Source organism: Echiichthys vipera, assembly GCF_963691815.1.
Source record: "Echiichthys vipera genome assembly, chromosome: 19".
In the NCBI taxonomy this organism is placed as follows: domain Eukaryota; kingdom Metazoa; phylum Chordata; class Actinopteri; order Perciformes; family Trachinidae; genus Echiichthys; species Echiichthys vipera.
The window spans coordinates 15,194,628-15,212,502 of record NC_139844.1 but is presented as its reverse complement, the minus strand read 5'-3'; the positions used below and the strand labels follow the sequence as shown (position 1 = coordinate 15,212,502).

Here is a 17,875-nt window from a genome sequence, read left to right as displayed (position 1 = left end):
TTCACATTGCCTTTTAGGGCTTTCGTAGAAAAACTTTTTTTCCCCATTATAGCTTTAAACTTTATTTATCATGAAATAATATGAACAATTGAAAAGGAACGAAAAAAAATAAAGTAACAGAGATTCCAAGACATGATAAAGGCACACATAGGGCTAGTTATAATGGCAGGCAAGTTCACTGAATGTCATTTGAATAAAATTCAATAGCTGATAAATATTTTTTGTTGGATTCAACATATGACAGAGACTCAAAATATATGTTTTAATTCAAATGAAAATAATGGGAATGACGGGTTTGCCTTGGACATTTTGACTTTATGTATATGGAATTTACCTAGTCATATGAAGAGATGAATTATGTTAAATGGATTATTGTGAGAGGAGCCAAGAATAATAAGTTTCTCATCAAAGTGATACCTAACTAGTTTTAGCAAAAAGAAAAATTTCCAAATCTTTCCAATAGTCAATCAACAATCTTATAAAGGGATGATACTCTATCTTTTTACAGCTGTCATCAATGTCAGAAAATGTATGCATTAGTAGGATAGATGTTATGTAACAGCTTGAAATGTAATTTTCTAATTTTGTTAGGAATTAAACATTTAAATGGGACAAGCCAGCTCTTCTCCAGTTTCCATCATTGGAAAGGGAGTTAAATAAGTCTTTCAATGAGGGGTTATTATTCTTTTGCTATAAAAGCATCTGCTAATATGTTTATTGGTACGTTTGTAACTAATAAATTGGATTCCATCTAAGTAAAGTGTCTGTTGAGGGATAATAACCTGGTGTAGATTACTACAGCCTTAAGCTGTTTCCGGGGGGCACGCAGAAGTGACGCACACGGTTGGGACAGGTGCACGCGCGGGTGTTTGCGTGGGTTGTTGTGTCTGAAGAAGTTACTGGAGTCTGTTGTTGTTGTCGGAAAATCGCCTGAAATGTAAGGGTTTTTAGCTTATTGTAACTTTGTGACGGCACGATTCAGAAATGAGTGCCGATACCCGCTGTTAGCTTAGCGTTAGCCTTGATTAGCCTGCCAAATCCATTCATTGTGAAACAACCAAGCTAACAGTTGGGGAAGATGTTTTGTAGATGCTTCACTTCGGAAATTGAACTTTAAAAGGCGGATGCTCCTTTTAAATTATTCCTTTTTAGTATATATGTATATATATATATATATAATTGGAGAATTACAACAGTTGTTTTAACATCTGATGCAACAATAATAATCATTAAACAGTTACTTTCACAGCCATCAGTGTGTTTTTATCCAGTGGTGTGTAATGAAGAAGTAGACAAATGACTATGTGAACACATTACTCATTGTGTCATTTCATTTATTATTATGCATGGCTAAATCAAGCATATATCCGACCCAGTGAGCTGAGGTACATTTCGAGAACTATTTCTGAGGCAGTAACACATCTGTGTATCTTGACTACAGACAGAAGGACATCTCGTGTTACCCTTAAAGGGATTGTTAATACAAATGTCACTGTCCCAAAGCACTAAATGGCCTTTCATACAGAATACTGTATATCAGGAGATGATTCATTTAAACTTTGATAAGTACCAGAAACTCAATCATTACTTCATTTGGTGCTTCTGACTTTAAGACTTTCTGATTTTATTTTTTTTTAATTTAGCTTTAAACAACTAGTTCATTCTTATGTCCTAAGAATTGTTATCTATTCCAATTACAGGCCACTGAAACTTAATGCACAGACGAAGAAGAACAGATGAAGAAGGCTGTGCAAGAGACTCAGGTAGGGAACAGGTTCAGAGTACCTCATCAGATCCTTTGCGGGAACACAGCATGAAGGCCACACAAAACCATGTAGTGCTTAAAACCTTTAGCTGTCTTGAAGCATGAAGCATTGGGCACTTTCATCACATAGCTCTCCGTTGTAGCCATTTGTTAGTAAACTAGTCCCAGTCTGTGATTCAGACAGGAAATGTACAGTCACTCAGAGATTCCTGGCATCAGAGCCAGACAAGTGACAGTTCTATTGTTTGACCACAAGGTGGCGTGGTTTCCTTCAGTAAAGTCTCAGCTTCAGTCAGTGGGGCTCAGCAGCCGGTTGGTCACAGTGGAAGGCACATTCAGGACGGCTCAGTAGCCAACAGGCACATTATCAGGACTCTGTGTGTGTGTGTGTGCGTGTGCGTGTGTATGCGTGTGCATGTGTTAGATCTTGGGCCTCCAGCCCTGTATGAACTGTGTGATCTTGGTGACATGGAGTCGGCTCAGGTGGAAGTCCTGTGACAGGATGTCCTCAGTCAGCTGCACCAGGAGGCTGCCGTCGATTCGCTCCCTCTGAAATACGGCCACCGCTGCCTCTGATAGGCCAATGAACCGTAGGCAGGCTGACACTTCCTCCAATGAAAGCACAGACAGGTCAGCTGGAGGCCGCCAGGTGGGGTCAGGGGGCGGGGACAACCCTTCTGTAACCCCTGTGGACGTCCCACCGCCCTCTGCACCCCTGGAGGAATCTGTTGTGGGATTGCCAGTGGGCTCGGGTGAGGGGCAAGGGGACTGACGGTTGAAGGGGTTCAACGCCCCGAAGGGAGCAAATCGACTCTGTGGAGGTGGCGGCCTCAGTCGAGGTCCGGAGGAAGTGAAGGATTCTACCCACGGCTCTGCCCAGGTGGCCTGTGCTGGCTGAGGATTGGCTGTGCCGTCTGCAGGAATGGCGGAGACAGGCTCAGGACTGGCAGGGTTAGGGGCCGGGCAGTCCGCCCAGGAGCATGGGTAACAGTAGAGAGAAGTATCTGGAGAGGGCGAGCAGCTGCAACAGAGCAGAAGAAAGGGACGTTAGCTTCTAGTGTGAGTCAGCAGGACTCACAACATCAATAAATCCCATGTGAAACATTGAAAATAAAATGTCAGAAGTAATCAATATTTGTTATAAACCATTATTTCAATAGTATTTTAATTACTACATTTCAGTGTTAAGAAGATCATAAGTACACGTTGAAGCATAGCCATTAAAAGGCTGTTGATAAAGTGGTTTTATGTCAGCTAGACGTCTAAGGAATAAACTTTAGTGTGGTTGATCAAATGTCACCACTTAAGTAGCAGCTCTTGAGCATTCAATCATATCACGATCATCATCAGCAGATTGAGTTTAGCCAAAACTAGCGTTGGAATCTCCAACCAAACTTTCGGCGGTCCAGTTGCATTGTGGGTAATATAGACAACAGGTCTGGACAAGGTAGAAGAAAGCATGGAATATAAAAAAACTATCTCTGTTCTGTCTTGAGTCTGACAATGTAATAAAAGTGCAATGCTTAATTGGTGGAGTGCTCTTTTTTTAGTGATATTACCATTTTTCCAGCAACTGTAAGAGGGTTTTTTAAACGCAGGAAAAAACGACAAAATATAGCCGGTTTTAAATCAGAGGTTTGGCAACATTTTTGCTTTCCTAAATCTGAAGCTGAGAGACAACAGACCAGACAAAAACACTGTGCACATTTTTTCATAATTCGTCTTCAATCTCATGTGTATCATTTGTGCAGATCAACAGTAAAATGTGTCAAGGCCAAAAAAAAAGGCTGCCATTCCTCTCATAATTCCAAATAAATGTGATAACTTTTTTTGCATAAAAAACTCTACTTTCAGAAAGTACCTGTCCTGAAGTCCAGAGGAGTAGAAGGAAAGGTTGGGTCTCGGGGAGGTGGAGGCTTTGGGGAAGCGAGGTGGGACGGGAGGACTGGGGACCGGAGTGGAGATGGAGCCTCCTTTAGAGCAGCGAGGGGGAACCGGAGGGGCGATCAAGTAGCGACACTCCTCTCTGACCTACACACACACACACACAAACACACACACACACACACACAGAAATGAGAGCTAAAACAACAAAAAAGTTAACTCCTAAAAACTTGACTTCTCAGGAGGCTGTGTGTGTGTTTGCGTTTGCGCGTGTGTGCATGCTGGCTTGTCTCAATTTTCTGCTTGGTAAATGTCAAACTTGGTGACCTTTACACCTCAAACAAACACAGTAGCAAGCTCTTCGCACACACACACACACACACACACACACACGCACACACACACACACACACACACACACACACACACACACACACACACTTGTCTTGGCAGGCTAAATATCAGGGAATGAAGAACGTTGTGTGTGAAAGGGTATAATCCAGCTGCATAGCAGACATCAACACCCACACACTCTCTGTACTGCTGCTAGCGGCCATCACTTTAAAAAGTAAAACAGAACAAAGCCTGATAATATCCACCTTAGAAACACAAACATAGTGTACACTGACTAACATGAGAGCTGTAATGTTGGAGAACAACCTTTTAACTCCAACATGAGAACAGATCAGCATAAAAAACAACCTTGTTTTCAACACAGCGCCATTATATGGTTAAAAAAAACATTTGTTTTTCACATGTTTTTTACACGGTATATGCAAGTACTGGTCATCTCATAGAGATAAGAGCCTCTAGTGAAGAACGTGGATAGAGTTTGATGTTTGGACTGAGCTTTGTCAGTGCACATACAACCCTGAACTTACAAGTTAAAAAATAAGAATAACTGATGGACAAAGTCAAAAAGAAGCCACAGCAATCCGACAAAGTAGAACGTCACATATTACGCAATTCAATAAAGCACTATAAAAGGAATATTTCACATCTTTCTCATATGAATAATAATAATATTAATATTCAAAATAGATAGAATAGAGAATAGACTGTAGCGACGGAGCAGGCTGCAACAAAGCTTGGTGGAGTCTAACGTAAGCACGTTTAACTAACTTGGTTGTGATCGGCCAGTGATGTAAACACACAGCTTGACAAAGGCGTTAGTCCCGTCCATGACGCTCATTGGCGCTCATTGGCCTGTCTGTTTCTAAACAATAATCTGCAGTTTCCAAGACCAGAGGCAGTATTAAACACTACCACAGGATTGAACAGAATCTATTATTATTATTATTATTATTATTATTATTATTATTATTATTTCCAGCATACAGTGCGTGTACTTTGATGATGTGTATTTACTCACAGCACATGAATTTGTGTGCTTTGAGCAAATACACATACATATGCCATACACTCAAATATGTGAGTGTACGGCAGCCTTTCCAGGAAGTCATTGTGTGTTTGTGTGTGTGTCTGTGTGTAAGTATGTCTGTAGCCAGTGAGGTTTAAAAGCTGTAATGTATGAATAATTCAAACCAGGCATCCTGACTTTTAACAACCGGATGCTGCTGTGGACAGATCAGAGGGATGAGAGACAGAAGGGTGAAAAGAAGGACAGGAGGTGAAGACTGAAACTCACAGCATCAGATTTCGGAGGTACGGGTGGCGGGGTGGACACTCTTGTCACCACGGTACCAAGAGAACCGTCCAATGAGGAAGATGAATGAAAGGAGATGAGGTTTGGCTCCTTCCCCAAGCCCTCAGCGTTCTGATTGGTCCACAGTTCCTCGTAAGGAATTTCCTCACTGGTCCTCAGTTCAGCCTCAGTCCACTCAGGAGTCACATACTCCCGCTCCTCACCTGGTCCCTCCCCCAGCCGCTCTCCAAGAGAGTCCCTGCAGCGCTGTGATAGGCTGTCCGAAACCCCACCCCCATACCCACACATGGAGAGGCGCTGCAGTGCTGGTGCCAAGGAGTCCTGACCTGACACACACATGCGCGAGCGCCGCGGGCTCACACACTCCTCTGTCATACACTCCAGCTCTGGCCGGGTTTCTCTAACAGCTCGAGAGTAGGCATCTGGGTCGAAAACGTGTCGCAGTAGGAGGCTCTCTAGCGCCGCCGTGTGGACGGAGGCCTCAGCCACGTTGAACCGAGGCATGCAACGCAGCAGCAGGAAGTGGGAGGGGGAGACTTCCTGTCGGCGGAGTACCAAGCAGAGCACCACCGTCTTGCTGACGATGTTGAGCAGCTTGTAGCGGTGTCCCTCTCGGACCGCATGGCGGTCGTAGGGGTTTCGTGGTGGCCGCGAAGGCACAGACACATTGACGGGGAGGCGAACTCTTTCGATGATGCTGCGTACCGTGTGCTCCCCTCCAAGCATGCCTTGCTCAAGAGGGGAGCGTGTGCAAAAGCGTCCACGGCAACCAAAGGGTAGGCTGACACTCTGATTGGTGCGATGGTTCATACAGACCAGACATGGGGTTTTACCTGAGGAGGCAGAAACAGAAAGGTGGGTTAGCCAGGGGTTTTCTGTTGAGCGATATTGCTCGGCCTGTATTCACCCGAATAATTTGAGCACGGCTGCGGGGTCAAAGTTGAACAAACAGTGAGTCTGCAGGAACTGAAACAGGAAATGCATATTTAGAAGTGAATAGGAGACAGAGTGAATATTTGTGGAATGGAAGTATAATGTGATAACAATACAAAGTTTGCCTCACCTATAGTTTGTTAGCTTTGGTCTGAATCAGTTGATGAGTTTCTAAACTTGGAGCATTTTCCCCTTGGTTAGTTTTGTTTTCCCGCAGAGAAATCCAAGCAAACCAGAATGCATCACTTTAAACCAAGCTAGAAGTTCTCGTGTTCTGGACTAGCCATGGTCAAACCAGCTCTTGTCATAGAAATAATGCTCAGCGTGTATCTGTTTCCAGCCTCAGTAGTGGCTGGTTTGAACATAAAGATGTGAGAAGTGGTGACCACCACCCGAGTACCAGGGCTGTGTTCACACCTGCGTAAACTAACCAAACCAAGGGGGTAAACGCTCCAAGGTTATATTTCACCAGACTAAACAAGGCAGGTATGTGAATGTATTTAATCTCCGAACCAACCAGCATCAAAGCAAAATCATCCATATCACTTCAAAAATAAACAATATATCCATTTCTAAGCAGAACTGCCGATAATCTCATTGATTCCCTTTTTATTCTCATGTTCATGAATAAGCACTGAAATTGGACTCCATCTAACATAGAACTCAACAGTCTGGCCTTACGTACTTCTAGGAGTCTTTCCCAGGCGTCTCAAGAGCGCGCTCAACCCCGTCTTTTCCTTAGAGGGCGTGGCACAGAGAAGCTCCGCCTTCCCCATGAGTGACAGCTCATCTCCAGCCTGCAGAGTGAAGCTGTAGGGCTCGCTGTCCTCACTGAACTCCCCTGAGACCACCTGCAGCATACACATGTATGGATGTGAGGATATGATATTATTTGACAGAAACTTAAAGTATGGTGTTCTCATGTTACTCAAACCTTGACACTAAAAGTGATTGTGTCCATGACAAAGACCCGATCGGGAAAGACTCCAGCAACTTCCTCCACACTGGAAAAATACTGGACAGGATCCCTGACGTCTCGGTCTTCATCCAACAACTTGAACTTCCCTACGGAGAGGATGGAAGCAAGACAACGGAAAGAGAAGAGAGGGGCAAAAGAGGTGTACAAAGGGAGTAACAAAGTTTGAAAAGGAAGTGGAGATATAAGTACAATGAAAAAATAAGGTAGAGGTATCCAGAGGGAAGAGGAAGAAAAGGGGGAAAGAAGGAGATATAATGAAGAAGGGCAAAGAAAGGGGAGAAAAAAAGTGTAAGAAGACAAGAGGGAGAGATGAAAAGTTTCTTTTGTTCTGTCTTTTCTCTTTTTGACTTCCTATGGTCTTTCTTCAAACACACGCTCACACACATCCGCAGTAGACACTGCTTGGACGAGAAGAATACAAAAGACACCTCCGTGACCTATGACCTGGCACCAGCTCTCTGCCAATCGACAGCCGACGGGGTTGGCATGGCAACCAATAAAGGACCCCTATTCTCACGCAGAGCAGAGACACATCACCATGGAGACACTCACACATACACTTTCACCCTCTCCTTCCCTTGGTCATCCCCTCCTCCATCTGTAAATCTTTCACGCTCATGCACTCCAGTGTTGCCCTCCAGAAGCTTTGACAACTTTAAACTGTATTTTTTGTTGTGCCACTTTTGCACAACTGTTGCAAAAGAAACATTTCCGGAATGCACAATAGGCTCTAAATCAGCCTTGTTACAATCAAATGATCCTTTCTTTTTATATACCATTTAATGCGATTGCATTTAACAACTCCAACCCTCAGAGGATCCTTCTTTTTTTAACAGAGTCAAAGTGTTTGTGTGTGAGGGAAAGAGACATGAGAAAGTTTTTTTTGTCTGGGAGGCAGAGCAGAATACCAAACTCCACCATCTTCCTCGCCAGCACCTCCCTCCCCTTCTTTCTCCTCCACCCCCCACCTTCCAATTCAAACAGAGCCCCCAGCATAAGCAGCATCCACCGAATGAACAACACCATCGAGTATACAACTTTTCAACACAACCCAACACCACTCTGTCCAAAGAAGCGAGACAGAACTGAGGTGTAATGAGAAAATGCAGGATCGCTCTATGGCAGTTAAACCCTGACACATAAGGCTTTGGTCATCAGTTCCACGCTACAAGGGTGGCTGTGGCGCCACTTGCTTCCCTGAAACCCATCCATTCAGCTTTTCAGTTCTCTGCCCTTTAGTCATCCTTGCCTCTTTCATTGATGGACAGAGGAGGATACAGACAGAGAGAGATAGCGGATAAGAAGGAGGGAGCATCCTGTTGTCCATCCCTAGGGAGAAACCTATATTGCTCTCCTCCTAAGCTTATTTAGACTTCCTGTATGAAGTCATCACACAGACATTAGCTCATCACTGGCGATGGCCTCTGAGTCAACAACTCACCTGTCACATTTAAAGAGACGCAAAGTCTTAAAAGTACACATAAATATAAATTGTCCTCATTGGCTGGCTTTTTCTTGGCCACTGGAATGCATTGTTAAAAATGGTTCACGACTGGAAAGCATGTCAGGTTGATGTAATGCTGCAGGGCCCAGCAACAGAAATGCCCAGAATACAAACTGATGCATTATTCTACCAAAAGAAAATCCCAATGCCGTATGGCATTCCTTACAAGGCTGTTTGTTACTAAGACCTATTCAATCTTGTTACAGGTAAGTTCCTATTCAACAAATGCAACCATTCTGATTCTTTTCCACAATTACACCTAAGAAAAGTCCTCATGAACATTATTAATGGCTCAACATAAGAATCCAATCCTTTTTCAAGGCAAACGTTACATCCCAAAAAGGACATTAAAAAAAGCATATATCTGATCATCTGACAGTCAGATGATGGTAGGTATTTTGCATCCATAAAGTTTCTGCCCATCTTTAAGAGGAGAAGTTGTCTGACAAATTAGGACCAGATAGGTGAACTTTTAATACCTTTTTTAAAAATAATATTTCCGGGTCCAAACACTCTTACAAACAAAACAACCAACAACGGCCGAACCTGTGAACATTTTACGATCACTTCTTTCTTCTTCTTGTGAATTGGTTGGGCGGCAAAAACATTGTGTTCAAGGAACAACTTCTCTAGTTCTTTTTAAACCTGCTTTATTACTTTTAGTCCCAGGATATTTTGGTGCAAAGGGACATAACAAAGAGCACTCCACTCCACTCCACAAATTCTGCACATTGAGCTGTTTAATATCTTTTACAGCTCTGGAGAGAGCTTTCCAAAACTGGAAAACAACAACCTTGGTTCTAATAGATGACCCTGTTGAGTTGCATTGTGGGAAATGTAGAAATGATAGAGAATAGTTTTTTTTAATCTTGACCCCTTCTAGAGAATAAAGTCTATCTCAGCCTCTGCTTCTTCAATTATTGTATGTCTTTCTTCATGCAAGTGCAGTCCTAACTTTCTGGAATACGTCTTTGAGACAACCCCGGTTATGCTAGTACAGCCCATTGTTATGCTAATACAGTCCTTACTGGACTTTAACATAATTGAAGTCCTTCTACTGTAATGAAACCAAGACTGCTGTTAACTGAGCACATCTAGTTACATTTGTATTTGTTTCTTGCTGTTAACTGCTTAAATTGCCAACATTGGTGATCACGTTATCCGATGTCTGCTGAAATATCTATAATGACAATGATCTCAACACTCCCCCTCCCACCCAAGTGTTCTTTCATTCTTCCCAAAAGGAGCCTGAGAGGCTGCAGCAGTGTGAGGTGACATCAGCACTCCATCGGTGGAGGAAACAATGAAGAGGAGGCATTAGGATCCAGTTACACAGCGAATAATGTGACTGGCCGGACAGTCTGAACAATGGGATTGTGGGGATTGAGCTCCGGTGAAGTCATTACTGACTAGACTCATTCAGCAGGAAGAACGGCCGGTCAATGAACAGGAGGAGTCAAGGAAGGTCACATTTACAGTAGCTGGTTTGATGTCTGAGTGTTTGTCTGTGCATTAATCATTATCGTTAAATGGGACGATTTACAGTACATGTTGGAAAATTATGTTTAATTCATGATTTTCCAATTCCACCCAAATCAGTTTAAACTACTTTTGCATTTAGCTGAATTATAGTGATGTTATTTTACTAACCTGAGTATGGTTTTCCCCTTTTGTTCACCTTAAGTAACTTTCAGTTCAGTATCAGTATGTTCCAGGTCTCCATTTGATTTATGTCTTCATTAATTCATCAAATGAAAGTATTCAAGATGTCTTGTGCATCGATTTTATTCATATCCCCCTAATTCAGACTGATAGATTGCAACAGAAACTTTAGAATGTCTCCATGACTTTAAACGTTATGTATGCTGGAACAAAGTTTGGCTGCACATCAAAAGCTTGTACTGGCTGGCTAAAGATAAAGGCTAAAATGATGACACATAATGACACAGTTTCATAAACATAAGAATTGTAGAAGGATCAATATCTTTGGTGTCCTTATTCCTGCATTGTTGCTCTATGAAAACAAATCTTGGGAGTCATGTAACGTGTGCTTGTTCGAGTGCGCCCATTTGTTTTGTGTTTGAGAGAGTAGCCGTACCATTCACCTGAAGCCAGAGCTATAAAAATATCAGGTAAATGACGTTTAAGCCTCATAACCCATAAAAGTGCCTTAAATTGTCAGAGTAGGATCTTTTTGGATATCTACAAAATGACCAGGGAGTCAGCTCTGCAAACTCTACTAAGATTCCGGAAAACCTCGGTGGGGTTCTGTCCTGCAATATGCAATGCAAAGGTACCATTTCACCGTTCAACATAAAGTTTAAATCATAGATTGTAATCAGGAAGTTTATATTTTTAATTCTGTGTTATGACAGACATGAAACATCTAAGCTTTTCAGTGTTAACTGCCATGATGAATCATCAGATACGAAAACATGGGTGACTGTTTCACTTCTACTGTAAATTTGTGACTGTGTTAGAAATTCCTGTTAACTGGGTTCCCGTGAGAATAAAGAATTTCACTTGAACTTACTATATTTCGTCTTTTAGAATGTATCTTTAGAGCCAAAGCCATTTATTCCCTCAACAAAAATAGAGCAAGTGAGAAATGTTGACCTAGTGACAAATAGGTTTGACTTGTATCCCCTCTTTTAGACAAAATTGACAATTTAGGGAGAAATTAGTATTTTTATTGTATGATGTATGAAATTTTGACTCACTATTTTAGACAATTTGGGGTGCGTGTGTGCGTGCGTGCGTGCGTGTGTAGGTGTGTGTGCGTGCGTGCGTGCGTGTGCTCACCCTGGTATTGTAGAGGAATATCTATCTTGGGTCCAATGACATAGTGTCCCTCCTCTAAGCTGTGGGCAGTCACTGTGGTCCACTGACGACAGGAGTGTAACAGCACCACATCCTCCTCCGAGAGCCCCTCCACACATTCACCTAGAACACACACACACACATTGACACATAGAAATGGATTAGGATTGACAAATAGTCTGCCAGCCCGTGGGTTGATGATAAAACAACCGGTATTTCATTTCTCAGGTCGACACTAGGTAGCTTACCAATGAAAAACCCTAAAACACTCACTACAAACAAACACCCACATGCATTCAGGATTCAGTGTCTATAATTACCACTATCAGTGACGGTTCACCACCCCTAACCTACTCATCGGGATCCCACTATGCAACTGGCAACCTACTATTACGCAGCCCCCATACTTGTACACATACACACACACACGCTCACAAACACACAGCTCTCCAGCTTTCACTAGAGCCATCATGTAGCACAACAGCATTGATTTCTGCTGATAGCACAGTGGTACAATTCAATCACTTCACACACAGCTCCCTCTCACTCCTACAGACTCTCACACAGATCACATAGATGCAAATCTTTTTGTTCTTGTTGCGGACCAAGCCTTTTAATCCTAATCATGTTGATGGATGGGGGAATACAAACCCAGGAGATATGATGAAAAGAACTGTCAAAGGTTTTGCTGCATGTTAAAGGGTCTGTTCATCCAAATCCCTAAAAGAAACATTTCCCCTCTTATTCCTCATGGTTATTGAGCCATTCATTTTATTTTTTTTTTTTTTTTTTAACAGCTAGTGCCAAAGAACAATGGAGTTAACTTTTCTTTTGTTTGGCTATAAGTAAAAATGGTACACAAGAGTAATGCCATTTTACATTACCAACATGGTTTCAGTCTCCATTGCAAACACCCTAATAATTCTAATATCTAATGCCTATTTGATTGAAACTTTTAAAGTATATTTGGTGTCAACAAGTGTTGACAAGTGTGGTTTATTATACAACAATAGTAAAAAAAAAAAGAAGAAGTGAAAACTGTCCACAGTTTATCTTGAGGGACTGAGAATCTTTGAGCACAAGACGCAATACCACACAATAAAAATATAGTAGTATAGTAGTCCCACCTTCAACGGTACACAACTGTTATCAGCAACATGAACATGTACATGGAGGCTATCAAGTATGCATAATGTTATAGCTGGTGGATGCCAAGATCATTTAACCACTTTTCTGGTGGTGGTTTAATCTCTAACAAGGCATTATATCTTTTAAACTGAGTGTGTGTTCTATGTGTAAAACCCTAATCTGCAATATTTCCCTGTGAAGTGTACTTGACTAGCGGTGTAAAATAACATAAAATGGGAAGATGTACGTCAAAGTTGCACTTACAGCATGACTACATGTAACTTGTTACTTTCCTCTGGTTACAACCACAGCTAACTCCACTTGGGTTATATGAGAAAAAGTTGTTTTCATGTGATTTGGGTTAACTGACACTTAATTTATTGACATGGGAGATTGAGAATTGCTTTTGCGTAGCCTAATGTACTTTCGGTCATACTTAATCTGTTAGGTGAGTATTTTATTTTGATAGCATGCAGTCTAGGACATTCATATCGTAGCCCCCATTACGCTGAATTACACCTCCACACTCGCATACCGCTGAGCCACAGTCTCACGCAGATAAAACACTGTTGTTGTTTGTAGTTGTTAATATGACATGGAGGGGGGGAACTTGCACGACATGTTGACTTCATGCCGTGTTGTAAATTACTAAACCACCATCTGTTTTGGCTGGCTGGTTGTGCAAACAGGCAGGCATCTGTGGGGTAACCGCAGTGTAGTTAATGAGCACCTACGGGTGCTTTCTCACGCACAATGCACAGGCGCGCCGCCAGAAGTACGGTGCGTAATTTTCGGGGACTGTGACTTGAGCACGGGTGCGCGCTTCGCTTGTCCACGAAGGAAAGTTTGGAGTTTTTTTCTCCCAGTCGCTGCTCGTTAGTATTCACCACATTCACCGACAGATTACAGCATTTACATATGAAAAGAATTGAGCAGCACTTCAGCAGCACAACAGACACTTTGTGGCTTTCCAGGCCTCGCTGGACTGACACAACTTTGGCCATGACACTCATCGACCGTTCCCAAAGTAAAGACAGCAAAACTGGTGAAGCAGAGAGTCATGTTGGTGGCAAAACATGGCACAAATAAAAAGAAAACTCAACAACAGTGGTACTCAGTGACTCCCTTATGGAAGTCAGTGCGGTGGCGTGAACTAGAAATGTCTGTGTCCGAGAATTAACGCTGCAGTTGCATCAAGGTAGCCAGATTTAACCAAATTTATAACGGAAACAAGGCGCCGTTGGTTTCAAAATAAGAGCACCAAACGCAGCGTGGCAGTACATGACATAACATTTGTTCCAATTGGATTTGTCCCTAAGAAAGTATATTGGCTTTTCCAGTATTTTGTCAAATGAAATCAAGAATGTCAAAAATGTTGAATGCGATGAACAAAACACAAACAGTTGATATAACAAGTATAACGAATTTAATTTGACAGCCATAATGTAGAAATACAGAAATACTTGATTTAGAGTCTAATTGGAGTCTTTTAGTATTTTGACATCACAACTCATTTGATAAGAAACGTAATTTGCAGTATGCCCATGGGGGGATTGTTGGCTCTCTGTAAACCAAAGAATGTAGTCTAAATCTGCTCTATATGGAAAGTGCCCTCAGGTACCTTTTGTTATGATTTGACACTGTAAATACAATTGAATTCATCTAATTTGATTAATGCATGCACTGTACAGTTATTTTAATTCAAAGAAAATCTGGGCTACATATTTATTGAATCTGTCTGCCAAACACAAAAAGTGGTGTTACAATAGCAGAGCACACCAGAGACCACAAGCTCACACAATAATTTTTAAATGATTTAAAATTCCTGCACTAAAAAAAAATACTATTACTTACTATTACTATTATAGATAGTGTACTGCACTGCCAAGGTTACGCTCTAAGCCAGGTGTCATTATCAGTTAGCTGAAAGATAGACGAAGCAGGGCCCCCCTACTACAAATTTGTCATTGTATTAAATTGAGTTTCACATGAACTCAGGCCTAACTGCTAGGGTGGCAAATTCATATATTTCTACGACATATTTTAATGTTAAACATACATTTGACTCCTAGCTTAATGGTATCTGTTCATGACTACACCGGTAAGTCATGATTAGTGACTACAATTACAATTAGTAATGGCTACTTCACCTTTAAGCCAGTAAGCCCATTATCAAGGTTGTGTAAATTGTGTACAAATTTGTCTTTGCTAAAAAAACATTGTATTCATGGTAACGTATATTTTTCACAGTTAGATTAGCAAACAATTTGGCTAACCCCCTGTTAAAGATCTCTGTTCTAAGCTACGTATAACGGATTTAACTGTATGTATTATTCAAAATGCTAATTCCTCTACAATCTTTTACAACAAAAGAACACGCTGAATGATTTATTTTGCAAACGTTGACCGGAAGCTGTCATTGTTCCAGTCAATCTTGACACCGTTGAGCTTCTTCAGTTAAATTGTTACACTTGTCCTTACATCCTAGCGTCGTTATACTCATAAATTCCCCGTAGAAACACACTTTCCCCCGATGTCAGCTTGAGTTTATCTCTTTTACAGACAACCAAGCTACATTTATCTGCATTTTCTGTCATTTGTTGATATGAAACGACGGGGTGAGAACTAACGGTTGTCAAAAGAATACAGCAGCAGAAAAGTTTTTAACGGTCGTCCCGGAGGTCGAGGCACCAGGTAACGGTCGTCTCTTACCGGGGGCCAGACGGACCAGAGTGGGCAGACGGAACTTGCTGACCACCGCGTCCAACGGCAGCGCCAACGGGCTCCAAGTTATCTCCGACAGGCTCGCCGACAACTTCTCCATCCTCCCGGGTCATCACGCTACCGGAGATAACGGTGATGGTGATGGTGATGGCGAAGATAATGATAGTGGTGGAGCTAACGATGAAGTGGAGGAAGGTGAGGGTGGTGAGGAAGGTGGTGGTATAATGGTAAAGAGTTTCGCCATGTTTGAATGTGGGAAAAGAGGAGGCGCAGTCACAGTCGGTGCGCACGAGCGGTGGGAGGGAGCGCGAGCCCTCTCTCCCCCTTTCTCCCTTTCTGTCATTCAGTTAGTCCGGCACCACCACCGATACACCGGAACTGGAGTACAAAGTCACTCAGACTTTCATTTTATTGGAGTTTATCATTGTAATGGATCATATCGATCGATATGGGTGTTTTTTTTATGGCCAATGCCGATCTTTAGAAATCAGGGCAGCCAAAGGCCGATATAAGATGCCGATTGTTTTGTTTTTAAGCCGATTTTTCTTTTTTCCCTACACCTGATAAAATATAAAAGTTTAATATTAACAGATGATATAGACAAATAAAGGGGGATTAGATTTATCATCCATCTACTCCAGTTAGACCTGGGCATTAGAGACTATAGCCCTGGACCTCAGTGCCATAATCACACAAAATAATACCTGCATTGCATTACCAGAAGCCACAGATGCAACGTCGTAGTGGTGAAAACTGCTACATTTTGACGCGTGCACACTGACAACCATCACTGACATCAAACTTAAAGCAGACCGACTTGCCGGTGTTTCGGTTTAACGTGTGACCCTGCCGTAGTGACTGCAGATGATGAAAAACGGATTATGTTTTGGGGTGCTACGGGTTAATCCCTTGACTGTCATTTATTTTCCCAATACGGCATTACTATAAATCTCCTAAAAAAGTATTTTTTAAGACATAGGTATTATTGGGAAGAGCAACTCGCTCTCTTCCTGTTTACCGTAGCAACAAGCAACTACAAAACGCAACTGACACATTCCCTGATCAGACTAATCAGATCAGTAACTTTATTTTTAACATTCATGAAAAACTAAAGAAAGAGGCATTCACAAGGACAGCTCGCATTCTCTTCCTTTAATATATTTTGAACAAAGAAAATCCAGATGATTGATGGAATTTGGGTAAATGTTTATAGTAGCCTAAGGTACATGATAGTTTGGCCTAATAGTAGAAATATTACAGGGTTCTTTTTTAAGTGTCTTCCCAAAACTGTCCTGAAGTATATTATTTGTTTGTAACTGCGTGATAAATGGTTTAACCTTCTTGGTGTTGGCCGATTATTTAAAAATCAGCAAAAAACGGCCCCTAATAATCAGCCGATTAATCTGTCTACTTCTAGATCATATACCAAGCAAGAAACTTCCTATCTATGTTATATTCCTAAGCTTGTTGTTTAATAACCTGCCCGTATATCCATGTTTTCCTAATCAATTATTGCACCACTTTGTCCACAGAGGTTAATCTGAGCTGGTGTGTGGGTGTTAAGTGACGTAGTATTACAGTAGGAAAAACGCCTACACACCGAACTAGTATGTCATTACTTCCGTTTAAAACAATTCATTAATCTCGGCCCCAAGAGAGCTACTCTGCAAATAACAAAAGCATCTATGGCGTCACCAATAGACCGTTTATATGATTTCTACTTTTGGAAAAAGTCTGTTTTAGGGTGAATTTTATGTTTTACTTACAAAACTAATGTACATTACAGAAATCTGGTTTCATACTAGACATGTTGAAGCAAGACGAGCCCAGAACGCAACATTGAAATTGATTTAAAATAATTTGTTATAACGGGCAGTAAAACGTGCAGGTTATTAAGTATTACTGCTCATATCCATATAGTCCAATCAATGGACAGTAGTGATGTTGCAGAAGTGGAATCAGTTTATCCGCCTCTTCACCCAGCACTAAACCTCTGGCCCCAGGCAGGACTCTGGTTGACTCTCAGTTCAGTGAACCAAACTGTAAACAGAAACTGATTAATTTGCTATCGATTTTTGCCAACAAACAAGTTGTGATGTTAGTCATTTGTGCCAAAACCTAGAGTGCGCAGTTCACAAGAACTGATGTTAAATCTACCAGTGTGAATTAGACCACCATTGAAAATATCTAATGTACCGTAATTGTGTGAATGCAGGTTATCATTGTTATCAAGTGGGATGTGGTTTATTCTCTGTTTAATAAGTGAAAACATAAACCCAAACTGATTCATTGGCTATTAATAACTCACTCATTCTCCCATAAGTGGATATGGCAAACTCCAAAATAAAAGGCTAAAAGCATCCCATAAACCTGGACTGAACCAAACAGCTTGAATAATGATTGTAGAAATAACAGTGAATATTGTTCTCTGCCACCCTAAACACTGAATGTACCACTGAGCAAGACACAAGT

General features: G+C 41.6%; 1 protein-coding gene across 1 annotated transcript; it reads right to left on the bottom strand.

The window, feature by feature from the left end:
- Positions 1-2,185: 2,185 nt before the first annotated feature.
- gareml (GRB2 associated, regulator of MAPK1-like) lies at positions 2,186-15,582 on the bottom strand (the record flags this gene model as incomplete). The annotated part of the gene is made up of 7 exons (XM_083934177.1): positions 15,392-15,582; positions 11,534-11,674; positions 7,183-7,313; positions 6,934-7,099; positions 5,298-6,148; positions 3,627-3,796; positions 2,186-2,786 (listed from the first exon to the last, which is right to left on the bottom strand). The coding sequence occupies exons 1-7, from the start codon at positions 15,501-15,503 to the stop codon at positions 2,186-2,188; spliced, it is 2,172 nt and encodes a 723-aa protein (XP_083790303.1). The 5' UTR covers positions 15,504-15,582.
- Between the last annotated feature and the right edge of the window lie 2,293 nt (positions 15,583-17,875).